Genomic DNA, 14,174 nt, shown 5'->3' with positions numbered 1-14,174 from the left:
TTTGCAAATTTGACACCATCAGCTCAGGATTAAACAAAGACGGTGAATGGCTAGCCAACTACAAAAGCAATTTCTCCTCCCTTGGTGTTCACACCTCAACTGCTAGAAGAGGGCCTCATCCCCCCTGATTGAACTAACCTCGTTATCTCCTACATATTTATACCTGCCTCTGGAAATTTCCACTACATGCATCTGACGAAGTGGGTATTCACCCATGAAATCTTATGCTCCAATACAATACGTCTGTTAGTCTATAAGCTGCCACAGGACTCTTTGTCGCTTTTTATCTATTACAGGAATCCCCTGGACCCTTTCAGGATGCTGTGGTTCTAACTGAAGAACCAACAACACATTTTGAAAAAGCTATCGTCTGCAATGTAGCTGGCAGTGAATAAGAAAATCCAGATGATATCCCAAAGGGAAATCTGTGCAGCTGAGCCATTGTATTGGAAAAGTAATAATTTGCTGTTACTACCTTTAGAAGGTTATTTTTGGATTCTCTCTCACACACACACATACACACTATTCAATAGTGTTGGTATCTCTGATTTGGTGTAGATCTCACAGAGGAAAAAAAATCAGAACAATCGAGACACATTCTGACCAAATTAACAATTGATCCCTTCACTTAAGAGATGAGAGTCTCTGGGCTTGATTTCATTGCTGGCATCACTTCCTTAGAATCCAGGCACACAAGGAATTAATTTAATCTCCTGAGTCTGTAACAGATGAGCACGATAAATGCATGTATTCAGTGTCTAGTGTACCTGGATCATTTCCTTTTGAGAAAATAGTGGGCCAATCTTCACAAGAGCTTTTTTCACTAAATAAGATCCCTTTCTAATTTAGCTGAGTGAAATCATTAATGGATACCATCCATGTTTCTGCACATCCTATAACTCTTAGTATCATTTGGTCTGGTCAGATAACATCCATGTGTAAGCAGTAGCTGTATTCAGTGTTTGAATATGTTGATAAGTTCACTAGATGTTGGGTTAGAGGTAAGACTTTGATACTTCTCAGCTGTGCATAAACTGCTGGCAGATATCACATAACTTATTTATTGCTTGGGGAAAAAGAGAGGCAGTTGGCTACAAGGCATCTCTGTACTCGACTGGTAATCTTCATTCTGGGCTGATTAAAAGGCCCCTTCATTAGTACAGTAATAAAAAGTGTATTAAACCAAAAACTGGCTATGGTCACATGCAAATGTTAACTGCATTTTGTGTAGTCTTTAAGGGGAAAGGAAGGAAGCTAGCTACTTGTTACACACTGTGGTTCTGCGGGGGGAAAAAAGAATCACATTTAGCTGAAGTATCCTGGGTTATTAAAACTCTTATTCCCAGGGGCTTTATAATCTGACAGGCCAGAATTTACCCTACTCTCAACCGAAGTCTTCTAATTTTGACAGACGTAATGGATTAAAGAGAAAGCACCATTGACCTGGTTCCACTTCGTTAGCTTTTCCAATTAAACAGGATGCTATAGAAAGTGAGACCCTGCAGTAATACCTTGGGCCAGCAGGACTGAAGCTTTTAAAATGTACCTTTGTACTTTAAAAGACGTTTCTTTAAATATTTGGTTTGAGAGCTAGTCCCAAAACACTAATGATTAGGTTTGAAACCAAGGAAAAAATATTTCCAGTGATGATAACTGAAATTTACAAATAGGCAAAGTAAGAAGAGAACTTATTAGTTTGATTTAGAGATATTTACTTTGTATACTTTGACATGTGATGTTCACCATTTGTGTTTTAACAGCTATAAAGTTTTAAATTTTTGAATCTCAAAACCTACTCTAATTAATTGTTATTTCATGATCTCCCCATAATTTTTCACAACTATGAAAATTTAAAATTTTGGAGAAAATGCTTCAAAATAAGTGGAATAAAATGCTCACCACATAATTTTGCTCAACTGTGAACATTTAAATTGATAAAAATCAAAGCAAATGCTTAAAAATCGACATCAATACTATCTTTCCAAATTATATAAAAACCCCACATCTAATTCTGCAAAGCCTACTCCTGATGTAGCTTTTTGCAAGGATATTATCTTTTTCTTAGGACCTGTTAATTAACTGGCCATACGGACAGTTTTTGTGCTTTAGTATTCAGGAGTTCTTTAATAAGCTTTGGACCCCTAGCCAAGTTGAGATAAGAGTTCTTACTTTGTACACAAAAGAAGATATACACTACAAAGCTAGAACTGTTCACTTAAATATAATGACACATTATTAAAGCTACTTGGATCATCAGAATGAAATTTTGATGAAAAAATGGGCATAATCACAAATATTTTGTGTGAAAGGTTTTCAGTTCTCCAACCAGCTCTACACATTGCCAAAGTCTCCAGTTAACTTTCTGAAAGAGCTCAAAAACTTTAAAGACACACAGATCAATTGTATTGCAATGTAAAAATAGAACAGAGCAGGAAAAATATGAAAACCAAAATAGGAGATCAATGATATGAGTGCCTCATATGACCTTGAGTCTATTCTGAAACCTCTGTGGTCTCCCTAATACTCTTCTAATATTACTTTTATCCCACGCAACCAAATATTATAGCTGGCTTTGTGTGGGAGTGGAAGAGAGGTGTATATGAAAGGTACGCTATCTTAAGACGATAACATTTGAGAAGTCTGTGCTAGAGTAAACACTTGTTTCTTTGGTGTCATCTTGCCTAGTCAATAACAGGTCAAAAAAGTCCCATCTTCTCGGTATTCTGAAGACTGTCTATTTCTGTGACATTCCCCAGGGATGCTACTGAACAGCTGTGTCCCTTTTGCTGTCCAGCTTGGGATGCCTTTTACATTGCTTTGCTATAAGAGCCACCACTTCTGATGCTGCTCACACACAGCCTCCAGCGTGCAAAATCACTCGCAGCTATGTTACATGAATGCTCTGCTAGCCACTCATGAATTGTATTGCAGAGTGACACCAAGAAATTCCCAGTCCCAGCCTTGTCCCCCCAGAAATGTGCATCTTGTACTGCCCAGCATTCTACTGGACAATGCAAACTCATAGAAAGTCCATCCTTTCATCAAAGGAAAATGATATGCACAGACTCTGTTATCTCAGGTGGTGGTTTTCAAACACTTCAATCCAAACACACACTGGTTTAGATAAAGGAATAAAACAAATTTATTAACTACAGAAAGATAGATTTTAAGTGACTACAAGTAATGAGTCAGAAAAGTCAGAATTGGTTACAAAGAAAATAAAAAAATAAATCGCAAACTAATACATAATTTAGCAAGCTAAATGGATTCAAAGCAAAGGTTTTATCTCATTATATGCTTACAGCAATCTGTACTGGCCGAAAAGCCTTCCAGCCAGCACCTCTTCCCCAGTTCAATGATGCTTCCTTTGTCTTTCAAGAGTTTTGTAGCTGCCATGAGTGGAGATGGGGGGACAGAGGTGAGGCGGTGTGTGTGTCCTCTATTCTTATACCATTCTCCACTTCTTGAGGATTATCTCCAGCTGGGGTTCAGGTGACAGCCAGTCTGTTTACACTGGACCTGCAGCTGTTTTCATTGCTAATATGTAAAGTTCTTGCTTGCACCCTTCTTCTTGCCAAAGAATGGTGGATAAACGTGGTGATAACCCATCATAATCCATTTGATTATGCCGATATCTGGCTGGGTGCCAGTGTTTCTTTTGTCTCTAAAAGATTGGTTTGTGCCTGCTTTTCTAAACTTTGAACATGTTATAACAATGTTATACAGTAGAATATTTTATACATGAGATTTTGTATATGTATATACAATTTACCAGGACAATAATGTTCAGCAGATTATGAGTTTTTAAGTGATACCTCACAAGGCATACTCTGTACAAAATTTATTATAGTCTTGTAAAAGTGGTGAACATAATGGTATAGACTGTCACAATTTCCTTCTGCTTTCTTTTTACAGGACCAGCCACCCCGTCCCTACACCGGCTTGGAGACCCAGGTTAGTACTGTTTTCCCCCCTCTATTTGTTTAACTTTTAGGATGTTCTGGAGTGTACCTGCTTCCAGAGTGACAAGGCAGTGCCATCACCTCAAATCTTGATTGAACTTAATTGAAATCTGTACCACATTGTCAGAGCAGAGGACATCATTTTAAAGGCAAAACAACTGTCAATACATGAGAGTTTCCCCTCTTCCATTTGCCCAGCTCAGCTTCCCAGACAGTGCAGGTAAAGGTGTTGGCTGCCAGTTTGTTACTTTTAAAAAATACAATTGTATTGGAAATTTCTTTCTAAAACATAACAATGCGCAGTAATCAATCTGTGGAAATGCTTGGCACCAAAAGATCAAAGTGACAGAGGGGTTTTTACAAAGTCACCAAGTCTTTGATTTGTGTTTCCTAATAAGGCAGCAGCATTGATTTCCATTCGCCTTGATCTTTGGGAGACTGCTGAGGCAATAGCATTGACATACTGAAGATGAGTCATATACATTTCCAATTTCTCCAAATAGAGATAAAATTTTCTAGCTTGGGCTTCCATTAGACTTTCCCAGTGGAGAATTGTTAACTATTTTACAGTATATTGGTGGCTGCACCAAGCTCATTCCATCCTTTTTCATACCCCCTTCTCTGGGAACCAACCCTATAGGGTGTGATTGATAGGGTTGGGGTAGCACAATTGTTATTATACGGGGTCGGACGGTCTTGGTAGAGCAGTATCAAAATACAAAGTAGTTATGACAGTACAAGTCTCTTCGTATTAGTGAGCCATAAATTGCAGGGAATTGAACAATATGGTAATTAGCAAGGCCTGTTCGTTACTGATTTGAAAGGAAGTTACCTAGAAATAGCTTCTAAGACCTGAGATCCTACTTTGAAGGGATCTGTTACCTGCCATTGACTGGACTTAAAAATCTTACTCAGTAGAATAAACAATGCAGTGTCTGTGTGTTCGTGTGTATGTGTGCAGAATAAACAGTGTCGTGTGTGAGTGTGTGTGTAAGTGTAAGAATTTCATACTCTTGAAAAATTAAAAGAACAGCACTACAGATTGAGGTCTTCCATTTAGCCACGGAACAAGTACAAATTTTCTCATGCTGCTCTGCCAAATTGCATCTTCCCTGATCTGAGTGTAGTTCATTTTTCATGCCTATTAATTCCTTGCTAAGACTACCAATGAGAGTGCCAAGTGGCTCCCGACATCACTGTGTTTTTAGTGGGCTTTAACATTTCCAGGAGAGAAAGAGGGGAAAAAAAATTGTTTAATAATGAAGACAAATTAAGTGTATTTTTACACATTGATATTTCTACCAATATCACTAGAAGGCTATATCTGTTTCTGAATCTAGATAGTTGGTATCAATTCACATAAAAAAACGCCTGTCTCCTTATCTTGAAATTAATTGTCAGGGCTGAGAACAACTCTTTTTGTGTGAAACCTTTATTTCCCATAGCACTGTGAGCTGATAGAGGTGGCTCAGACATGACTGCTGAGATCTAGTGGGGCATGGCAAGGAGAGGGAATCAAGTGATTGTGTCTCTTACAGTAAGAGAGAACTAAACCTGTGCGCTACAACTGTGATAGCTGAAGGGCAAAGGATATGTTCTGTTTGCTGCAGCATATTTCTTTCTGCCACATTTAGGAAAAGGATCAGAAGGGTTTAGATTCTCAAAGAGAAGAGCTAGTCCATACTGTATCCACAGCTCCCACTGAGTTCACTGGCAATTTCATATGTACAGCAGTTGCAAGATTGGGCCCTAATTGGAGAGGAGGGACTCTGGTTTGTTTGCTATGAAAAGCCTCATGTTAAAAATAAATAATCAGCAACTTTGTCATTTTTGCAAATTCAAATAAAAAGTTAATTTAGTTAGTTAGTGAGGGGTTTTGCTCTAGTATGATGATTTTACAATCCCTCCCCCGTTATTTCTCTCTCTCTTTTTTTTTTTTTTCTGGGGGATTGAAAATAAGGCTGCTGCTGTGTGGATGCTTTGATAGGTTGGCATCCTCAATAATGGTGGGATGAATCAGCTGGTTTGACAACACCCTCTCCACCATCCTATGATTCCCTCCTCAGTTCCAGTTTGACTGACATTTTGAACCCTCCCCCGACCCCTTAAAAATTGTGTTTTGGGCTTTTGATGAATTTTTATTGAATATTTTCCCCCCGTTTTTGGACCAGCTGTAGGGCTATTGGAAATTTTACAAATGTTGGTGAACACTTTTATTAAAAAAAAAATCAATATTGCAAAACTTGGTCTACTCCTTTTAAATTTCTCTAATTAAGATGAACTTTGCAGATTAATGGACAGGATGGCTCTGCTAAAGGAAATGGGAGGTGAGTTAGTGTGTGCATGAAGAATGCTTGCAAGAATACATCTTGGTTTTTGCAGTTTTAATACAGAATAGTTAAGATGCTAAAGTAACCTGACATGTGGTTGGTTAGTCACTTGTTTATCAAATTAATGAAAATTTCAATCATTTCAATTGATTTTTATATGCTGCTGTTATACTGCTTTTTTGCTTAATTTTTTAATGTTATTTTGTGACGGTGAAGAAGAGAGAAGGTACAGTTGGAAAAAAGTTTGTGTAGAGAGACTAATGATAGAAATTAATAAGTACACATTTTGTCGATTTATCTGTTGGGAGGGTAAAAATTAGGGCTGTCGATTAATCACAGTTAACTCATGCGATTAACTCAAAAAAATTAATTGTGATTAATCACACCGTTAAACAATAAAATACCAATTGAAATTTATTAAATATTTGTGGATGTTTTTCTACATTTTCAAATATATTGATTTCTATTACAACACAGAATACAAAGTGTACAGTGCTCACTTTATATTATTTTTATTACAAATATTTGCACTGTAAAAATGATAAAAGAACTAGTATTTTTCAGTTCACTTCATACAAGTACTGTAGTGCAATCTCTTAATTGTGAAAGTGTAACTTACAAATGTAGATTTTTTGTTGTTGCATAACTGCACTCAAAAACAAAACAATGTAAATCTTTAGAGCCTACAAGTCCACTCAGTCCTACTTCTTGTTCAGCCAATTGCTAAGACAAACAAGCTTGTTTACATTTACTGGAGATATTGCTGACCGCTTATTTACAATGTCACCTGAAAGAGAGAGCAGGCATTCACATGGCACTTTTGTAGCCAGCGTTGCAAGGTATTTACATGCCAGATATGCTAAACAGTCATATGCCCCTTCATGCTTCAGCCACCATTCCAGAGAACATGCTTCCATGCTGATGACACTCATTAAAAAAATAATGCGTTAATTAAATTTGTGACAATTCCTTGGGGGAGAATTGTATGTCTCCTGTTCTGTTTTACTCACATTCTGCCATATATTTCATGTTATAGCAGTCTCGGATGATGACCCAGCACATGTTCATTTTAAGAACACTTTCACAGCAGATTTGGCAAAACGCAAAGAAGGTACCAATGTGAAATTTCTAAGGATAGCTACAGCACTCGACCCAAGGTTTAAGAATCTGAAGTGCCTTCCAAAATCTGATCGGGACGGGGTGTGGAGCATGCTTTCAGATGTCTTATAAGAGCAACACTCCGATCCGGAAACTACAGAACCCGAACCACCAAAGAAGAAAATCAACCTTCTGCTGGTGGAATCTGACTCAGATGATGAAAATGAACATAGAATCATAGAATCATAGAATATCAGAGTTGGAAGGGACCTCAGGAGGTCATTTAGTCCAACCCCCTGCTCAAAGCAGGACCAATCCCCAACTAAATCATCCCAGCCAGGGCTTTGTCAAGCCTGACCTTATAAACCTCTAAGGAAGGAGATTCCACCACCTCCCTAGGTAACCCATTCCAGTGCTTTACCACCCTCCTAGTTTTTCCTAATATCCAACCTAAACCTCCCCCACTGCAACTTGAGACCATTACTCCTGGTTCTGTCATCTGGTACCACTGAGAACAGTCTATATACATCCTCTTTGGAACCCCTTTCAGGTAGTTGAAAGCAGCTATCAAATCCCCCCTCATTCTTCTCTTCTGCAGACTAAACAATCCCATTTCCCTCAGCCTCTCCTCATAAGTCATGTGCTCCAGCCTCCTAATCATTTTTGTTGCCCTCCGCTGGACTCTTTCCAATTTTTCCACATCCTTCTTGTAGTGTGGGGCCCAAAACTGGACACAGTACTCCAAATGAGGCCTCACCAATGTCGAATAGAGGGGAATGATCACGTCCCTCGATCTGCTGGCAATGCCCCTACTTATACAGGCCAAAATGCCGTTAGCCTTCTTGGCAACAAGGGCACACTGTTGACTCATATCCAGCTTCTCGTCCACTGTAACCCCTAGATCCTTTTCTGCAGAACTGCTTCCTAGCAATTCGGTCCCTAGTCTGTAACAGTGAATGGAATTCTTCCAGGACTCTGACTTGTCCTTGCATTGGTCCACACTGCTTTGGATCGTTATCGAGCAGAAGCTATCATCAGGATGGATGCATGTCTTCTGGAATGGTGGTTGAAGCATGAAGGGATATATGAATCTTTAATGCATCTGACACGTAAATATCTTGCAACACCAGCTACAACAGTGCCATGCGAATGCCTGCTCTCACTTTCAGGTGACATTGTGAACAAGAAACGGGCAACATTATCTCCTGCAAATGTAAACAAACTTGTTTGTCTGAGTGATTGGCTGAACAAGAAATAGGACTGAGTGGATTTGTAGGCTCTAAAGTTTTACATTGTTTTATTTTTGAATTCGGTTATTTTTTGTACATAATTCTACATTTGTAAGTTCAACTTTCATGATAAAGAGATTGCACCACAGTATGTGTAGGAGGTGAATTGAAATATACTATTTCTTTTGTTTTTTACAGTGCAAATATTTGTAATAAAAATACATATAAAGTGAGCACTGTACACTTTGTATTCTATGTTGTAATTGAAATAAATATATTTGAAAATGTAGAAAACATCCAAAAATATTTAAATAAATGGTATTCTTTTATTGTTTACCAGTGCGATTAATTGTGATTACTTTTTTGTTAATTGCTTGACAGCTCTAATAAAAGCTATAGGGCTATATTCTGCCCTCAGTTATACACCTATAGAACTCAGTGAAGTTTCCCTGTTTGTAAAGAGTGTACATTTCAGCGGGTCAAGAATTATCTGTTGAAATGTTTTTTCAGAGGAAAATGTATTTTTCGTGAAGTTGAATTTTTTTTAATGGAAATTTGCCAAAAATGTTCAAGTTTCCATTGGAAAAAATCTAAATTAAATATTTCGTTTCAGGTTTCAGGTTGACCCAAATCAAAACATTTTCAGTTTGTTACCTGAATCAAAATATCACATTTTTGTCAGTTTGACATTAATCTGTGTCTACCTATGCTACTGCAGTGCCTCATGGGAGTTGTAGTTCAAGTACCTTCTGCCTCTACTCTCCTCCTGTAGGTCAGGCTCCCTGTCTAGACTCCATCACATGAATAAAGATTTCAGATCTCAGAATTTCTATCAGTGATACATAATAAGTGCAACTTGTCAAGGGTATTGACTTGGTGTCAAAGATTAATAAAGTACTATTAATCAGTTGTCTTCAAGGGGAATCCAAAAGGTGAAAGATTTACCTCCACTGTGTGGCAAAATGATGTTCACCTGGCGTGAAATCCAGATGTTATGTAAGCAAGTGAAGTTGTCATGGATGCTAATAGGCAAACATTTAGGATGGCATGGATGATGGCGGACGTTACGTTGAATTTTTTTTTTTTCAGTACCCACTGTATAGCAATTCGTTGCAAGTATACTATTTTACTACTTAAACCTGAATTTTATACCTAATGTAGCCCTGCTATGTTAATTACACCACTATTTACATCATGATCATATTTGTTTTCTGTATTGGATACGTACGTTTTAAAAACAAGTCTCGTGCATTTTAGTGCTTTAGAAAAAAATGGGCCAAATTCATACCTCAGTTAACTAAAACAGAATTACAACAGGTACGCTGTGTTAACTTACTTAATAATAAAAACACTCTGTTTCCTATCTTTAAATCTCACTATGCTCTTAAAAAACGGAACCAGATGGCCAAAGGCGTAGCGAGCGCCCTCCGTACCCTCCGACCGGAGGGGGCCCCGCAAGGAAGAGGGCCCCTAAAAGTGGCAAAATAAATACCGCATTCCAGTTTCTGCATTGTAAGGGGCCCTGCCCGGACATATGTTCGGAGGGGGCCACCGTTCGGAGGGGGCCACGTTCTTTGTTGCTACGGCCCTGCAGATGGCATGAAACAATCTCTAGTTAGTCAGGATAACCAGGATTGGCAGAATTCTTTCCGAGAGAGCGAGCGAAAGAGTCAGGTGGCTTTATTTTTGACATCATGTAAGAACATGTTCACATAAGGAAGACCACAGAACCAGTGTAATTCTCATCCATTGAGACAGTCATACCTTACATCTGAAACAGATGTGTCCTGAGAATGACACCATTATTTAGGGCCATGTTTCTCATGTTAGCCTGATCTTATTTACATCAAGGAGGAGTGGCTGTTCAGTTTTCCCCCCTCATATCTTTCCATCTACAGAAACACAAATGGCCAAATGTACTGTCATAAGAACAGCCATACTGGGTCAGACCAACAGTCCATCTAGCCCAGTATCCTGTTTTCTGTCAGTGGCCGGGGCAAGATGTTTCAAAGGGAATGAACAGGACAATTGCTGAGTGATCCATCTCCTGTCATCCAGTCCCAGCTTCTGGCAATCAGAGGATTAGGGACACCAAGAGCATGGGGTTGCATACTGGACCATTTTGGCTAATAGCCATTAATGGACCTATTCTCCATGAACTTATCTAATTCTTTTTTGAACCCAGTTATAATTTTGTCCTTCACAATATCTCCTGGTAACGAGTTCCACAGGTTGACCATGTGTTCTGTGAAGAAATTCTTCCTTATGTTTGTTTTAAATCTGCTGCCTATTAATTTCATTGGGTGACTCTGGGTCTTGTGGTATGCGAAGGGGTAAATAACACTTCCTTATTCACTTTCCCCACGCCATTCTTTTTTTTATAGATCTCTGTCATATCCCCCCTCCTCAATCATCTTTTCCAAGATGAACAGTCCCAGTGTTTTAAATCTCTCCTCAGATGGAAGCCCTAATAATTTTTGTTTCCCTTCTCTGTACTTTTTCCAGTTCTAATGCATGTTTTTTGAGCTGGGGTGACCAGAACTGCACGCGGTATTCAAGGTTTGGGCATACCATGGATTTATATAGTGTCGGCATTATGGTATTTTCTGTCTTATTATCTATCCCTTTCCTAATAGTTCCTGACATTGTTAGCCTTTTTGACTGCTGCTGCACATTGAGCAGATGTTTTCAAAGAACTAATCATGATGACTCCAAAATCTTTCTTGAGTGGTAACAGCCAATGTAGGCCCCACTTCCCCCCCCCACCCCACCCCGGGCGGCCCTGATGTGTACTTGGCATTATGTTTTCCAATGTACATTACTTTGCATTTATCATCATTGAATTTCATCTGCCATTTTGTCTCCCAGTCACCCAGTTTTGTGAGATCCCTTTATAAATCTTTGCGGTCAGCTTTGGACTTAACTATTTTGAGTAATTTTGTGTCCTCAGCAGGATTTAAAATGTTTTAATTGCCTGAAGAATTTGAGACTATGCAAAAACATCAGGCAAGAAGAATGAGATTTTATTTCCCTCTCTGTTACAGAGGTCATTATCGATTGTTTTGTAAATTGTATATTTCCAAGCTGTGCTCTAGATGGATTGATCAGACACTATTCTTAGTGTCATTAGAACTGTGGAGTACTGCAGCTGGCAGGGTTGGCAGAACTCTATTTAACAGATTAATGAAACAAATAAGCAGTGTTCACATTTAGCTACTGGAGTTCTCACCTGTGTGTGCTGCCCACAGGAGGCAGCTTTTGGGTTTATGTGTGGAAAATCTTCTTAGTCTCATAAGCACCTTTTGGCTTTAAAAGTCATTTCCTGGGTGCCAGGCAGTGCAGCAGGCTGATGTATTCACGACCTCAGGAGACCTATGTTGGTTTTAAGTTACAGGAGTGATCAAAAGGCCTGTGCATGGGGAAATTTGGATCCAGATCTGGATGCAAACTTCATACAGCCCTTATGTTCATAATAGTCCAAAGCAAAACTTGGTATCCCAACTTGGTGGTTTTGTAAGTGTCTTTTACACTTTTACACAATTAATTTTAGGGTCTCCACCTGGTCCCTGCACAGCTGTGTTTGACCTGATGGGGGTGACTTTTCAAGAAAGGTCCATGACTAAGACTTGGGCTAACATGCATAATATATAATACAATGTTTATGCTGTGATCAGATGCAACATCTATTCATATATAACCACCATTAAAACCACCCGAAGAAAATAAAACAAAAATCAGAACCAAAAAGAAAATATAATGCCCCTTTTCCTTTGTTGCATAAAGCCAGCATAGACTATGAACTTGTTTTCTAACTTTTTCAGAAATCAGTGTTGTCTGATTGGTCTGTATTGATAAGTGCAGTTGATAACTTGCATCCGTATTGAAATGACCACAGTGATGTGAATTGCAAATACAGTTCCTGAACTTTGGAAAGTGATTTAAGCTGAAAAATGTTAAGTTGTGAAATACCTGAAATAAATTATGCAGCTAGAATATAGGATGTGGGAAGTGAATATCTCAGATGCCACTTTAGGGTGAAAAGATATTTTTGTGGAAGCTTGTTTTAATAAAATAAATAAATAAATCCAGCTGCTTGGGGTGTTCAGAAAGTTCAGATTGTGAAGCAAGCGTCAGTGCTGAAGAAGGGTCACACTCAGAGATGTTGTAGAAGTCCCTCTCTGAGAAATGGGAACGTTCCCGATTTTGTGGATCAAATTCTGGTGCTGAAATCTGTGAAGCTATATGCTTGCCACAGTACTGTGGAGACATTTCCCATTTGTATAACCTTCTGTAGCAGCGGCATTTCCCACTTGCAACTCTTCGCAGTTAAATGCTGCTCTGAGAGAAATAAGACTTTCCCCCCCTCAGTTTGAATTATCATGGAAAACAGGCCAGACAGTGATGATTTCCTGACAAATGTATAGCTTAATAGTAGAGCATTGAAAACCGCTGTGGTGGCATTTGGTTCTATGAGGAGACCAGGGAATGTCTTCCGGACTGACAGGATTCAGAAACAGGCTGACACGGTTAATAGCCTGATTTACCTTCCAGCCTCCAGAGCAGTAGTCTTCTATCAGAGTGTACTGTTCCTTCCAGTGCTGCTGGCATTTTAAAATAGATCATTCTGAGATGGGAGCTCTGCAAGTAGAGTGGTTGCCATCAGTAATAACTCTGTATCATGGCTGGGCAGGGGGTTAACACTGATCTCAGCAGGGCCAAGATCAGTGTAGTTCAGAACAATTCTTACCTGAAGATCCAGCCAATTAGCCATTGTGGAGTCTCTGATAGCTTTTAAGGAGACCGTGGGAGAGAATTGCTTATTATAATCCTGTCTGCTTTTTTTCTCCTTTAAGGAGGGAGCTAGTTTTAGAACTAAGCTGTGCTGCCCTGCAGAAAATTGTGTAGGAAAATAAATGTTGTCCTATAAAAAGCTATTTGTTTTCCCATAATCCCTTTCTCTGGAACTGATTGTTGGTTTAATGCAATAAAAACTCAAAGTTGAAGCTGCTCACTGTGTCATTGTTTTGTAGCAGTCTGCCTTCACAGTGGATGTTTGTCCTTCAGTGTTAAGTGGCCTTTTTGAACAGTGGAAATAGCCTCATGTAGCATTTCTAACAAGAACACAGCCAGTCTCCCTTGAAATCATTTCTGAATCCAATAGCTTTTTTGTCTATATTAGACTATAAATAATTGCCTGGCCCTTGGCCATTTTTCTTAAATCCAGAAATAAGAACACTTAACCCGCATCTTTGCGTAAAAAGAAGACAACAAGGCACTGATTTTGGAGTGAGCACTCTGTGGGCTATACACACAGGTGTCATTACAGCACTTCAAGACCTGTGTGTATTTAGTATGTCTGAACAATGCCATATTGACAACCCTCAAGACTGAATTTCTCTGCTTGTCCCTAGAACAGGTAGAGCATCAGTCAGCAGCAGTACAAGTTTCCCCATGCTGTTGTCCCTCAAAAATACTTGGAAAGAACCACTTATAGACGTGGGAGCATTCTACTGGCCACAGTCCTCTGTTCTGGCTGCCAACATCTGTCAGTTGGT

The 14,174-nt window shown here is 39.0% G+C and overlaps 1 protein-coding gene across 1 annotated transcript in view; it reads left to right on the top strand.

Annotated features, from left to right (window-relative positions):
• XYLT1 (xylosyltransferase 1) overlaps positions 1–14,174 on the top strand; it is a 316,864-nt gene that overhangs the window by 82,595 nt on the left and 220,095 nt on the right. Inside the window, exon 2 of the mRNA XM_029911280.1 lies at positions 3,916–3,954. Within this exon, the coding sequence (XP_029767140.1) occupies positions 3,916–3,954 (39 nt within the window). The remainder of the gene's footprint in view (positions 1–3,915; positions 3,955–14,174) is intronic.

This window comes from Terrapene carolina, unplaced genomic scaffold, assembly GCF_002925995.2.
Source record: "Terrapene carolina triunguis isolate 2854851 unplaced genomic scaffold, T_m_triunguis-2.0 Scaffold93, whole genome shotgun sequence".
NCBI lineage: Eukaryota > Metazoa > Chordata > Testudines > Emydidae > Terrapene > Terrapene triunguis.
Note: the sequence above shows the minus strand (reverse complement) of the source record. Positions and strands in the feature narration are given on the sequence as shown.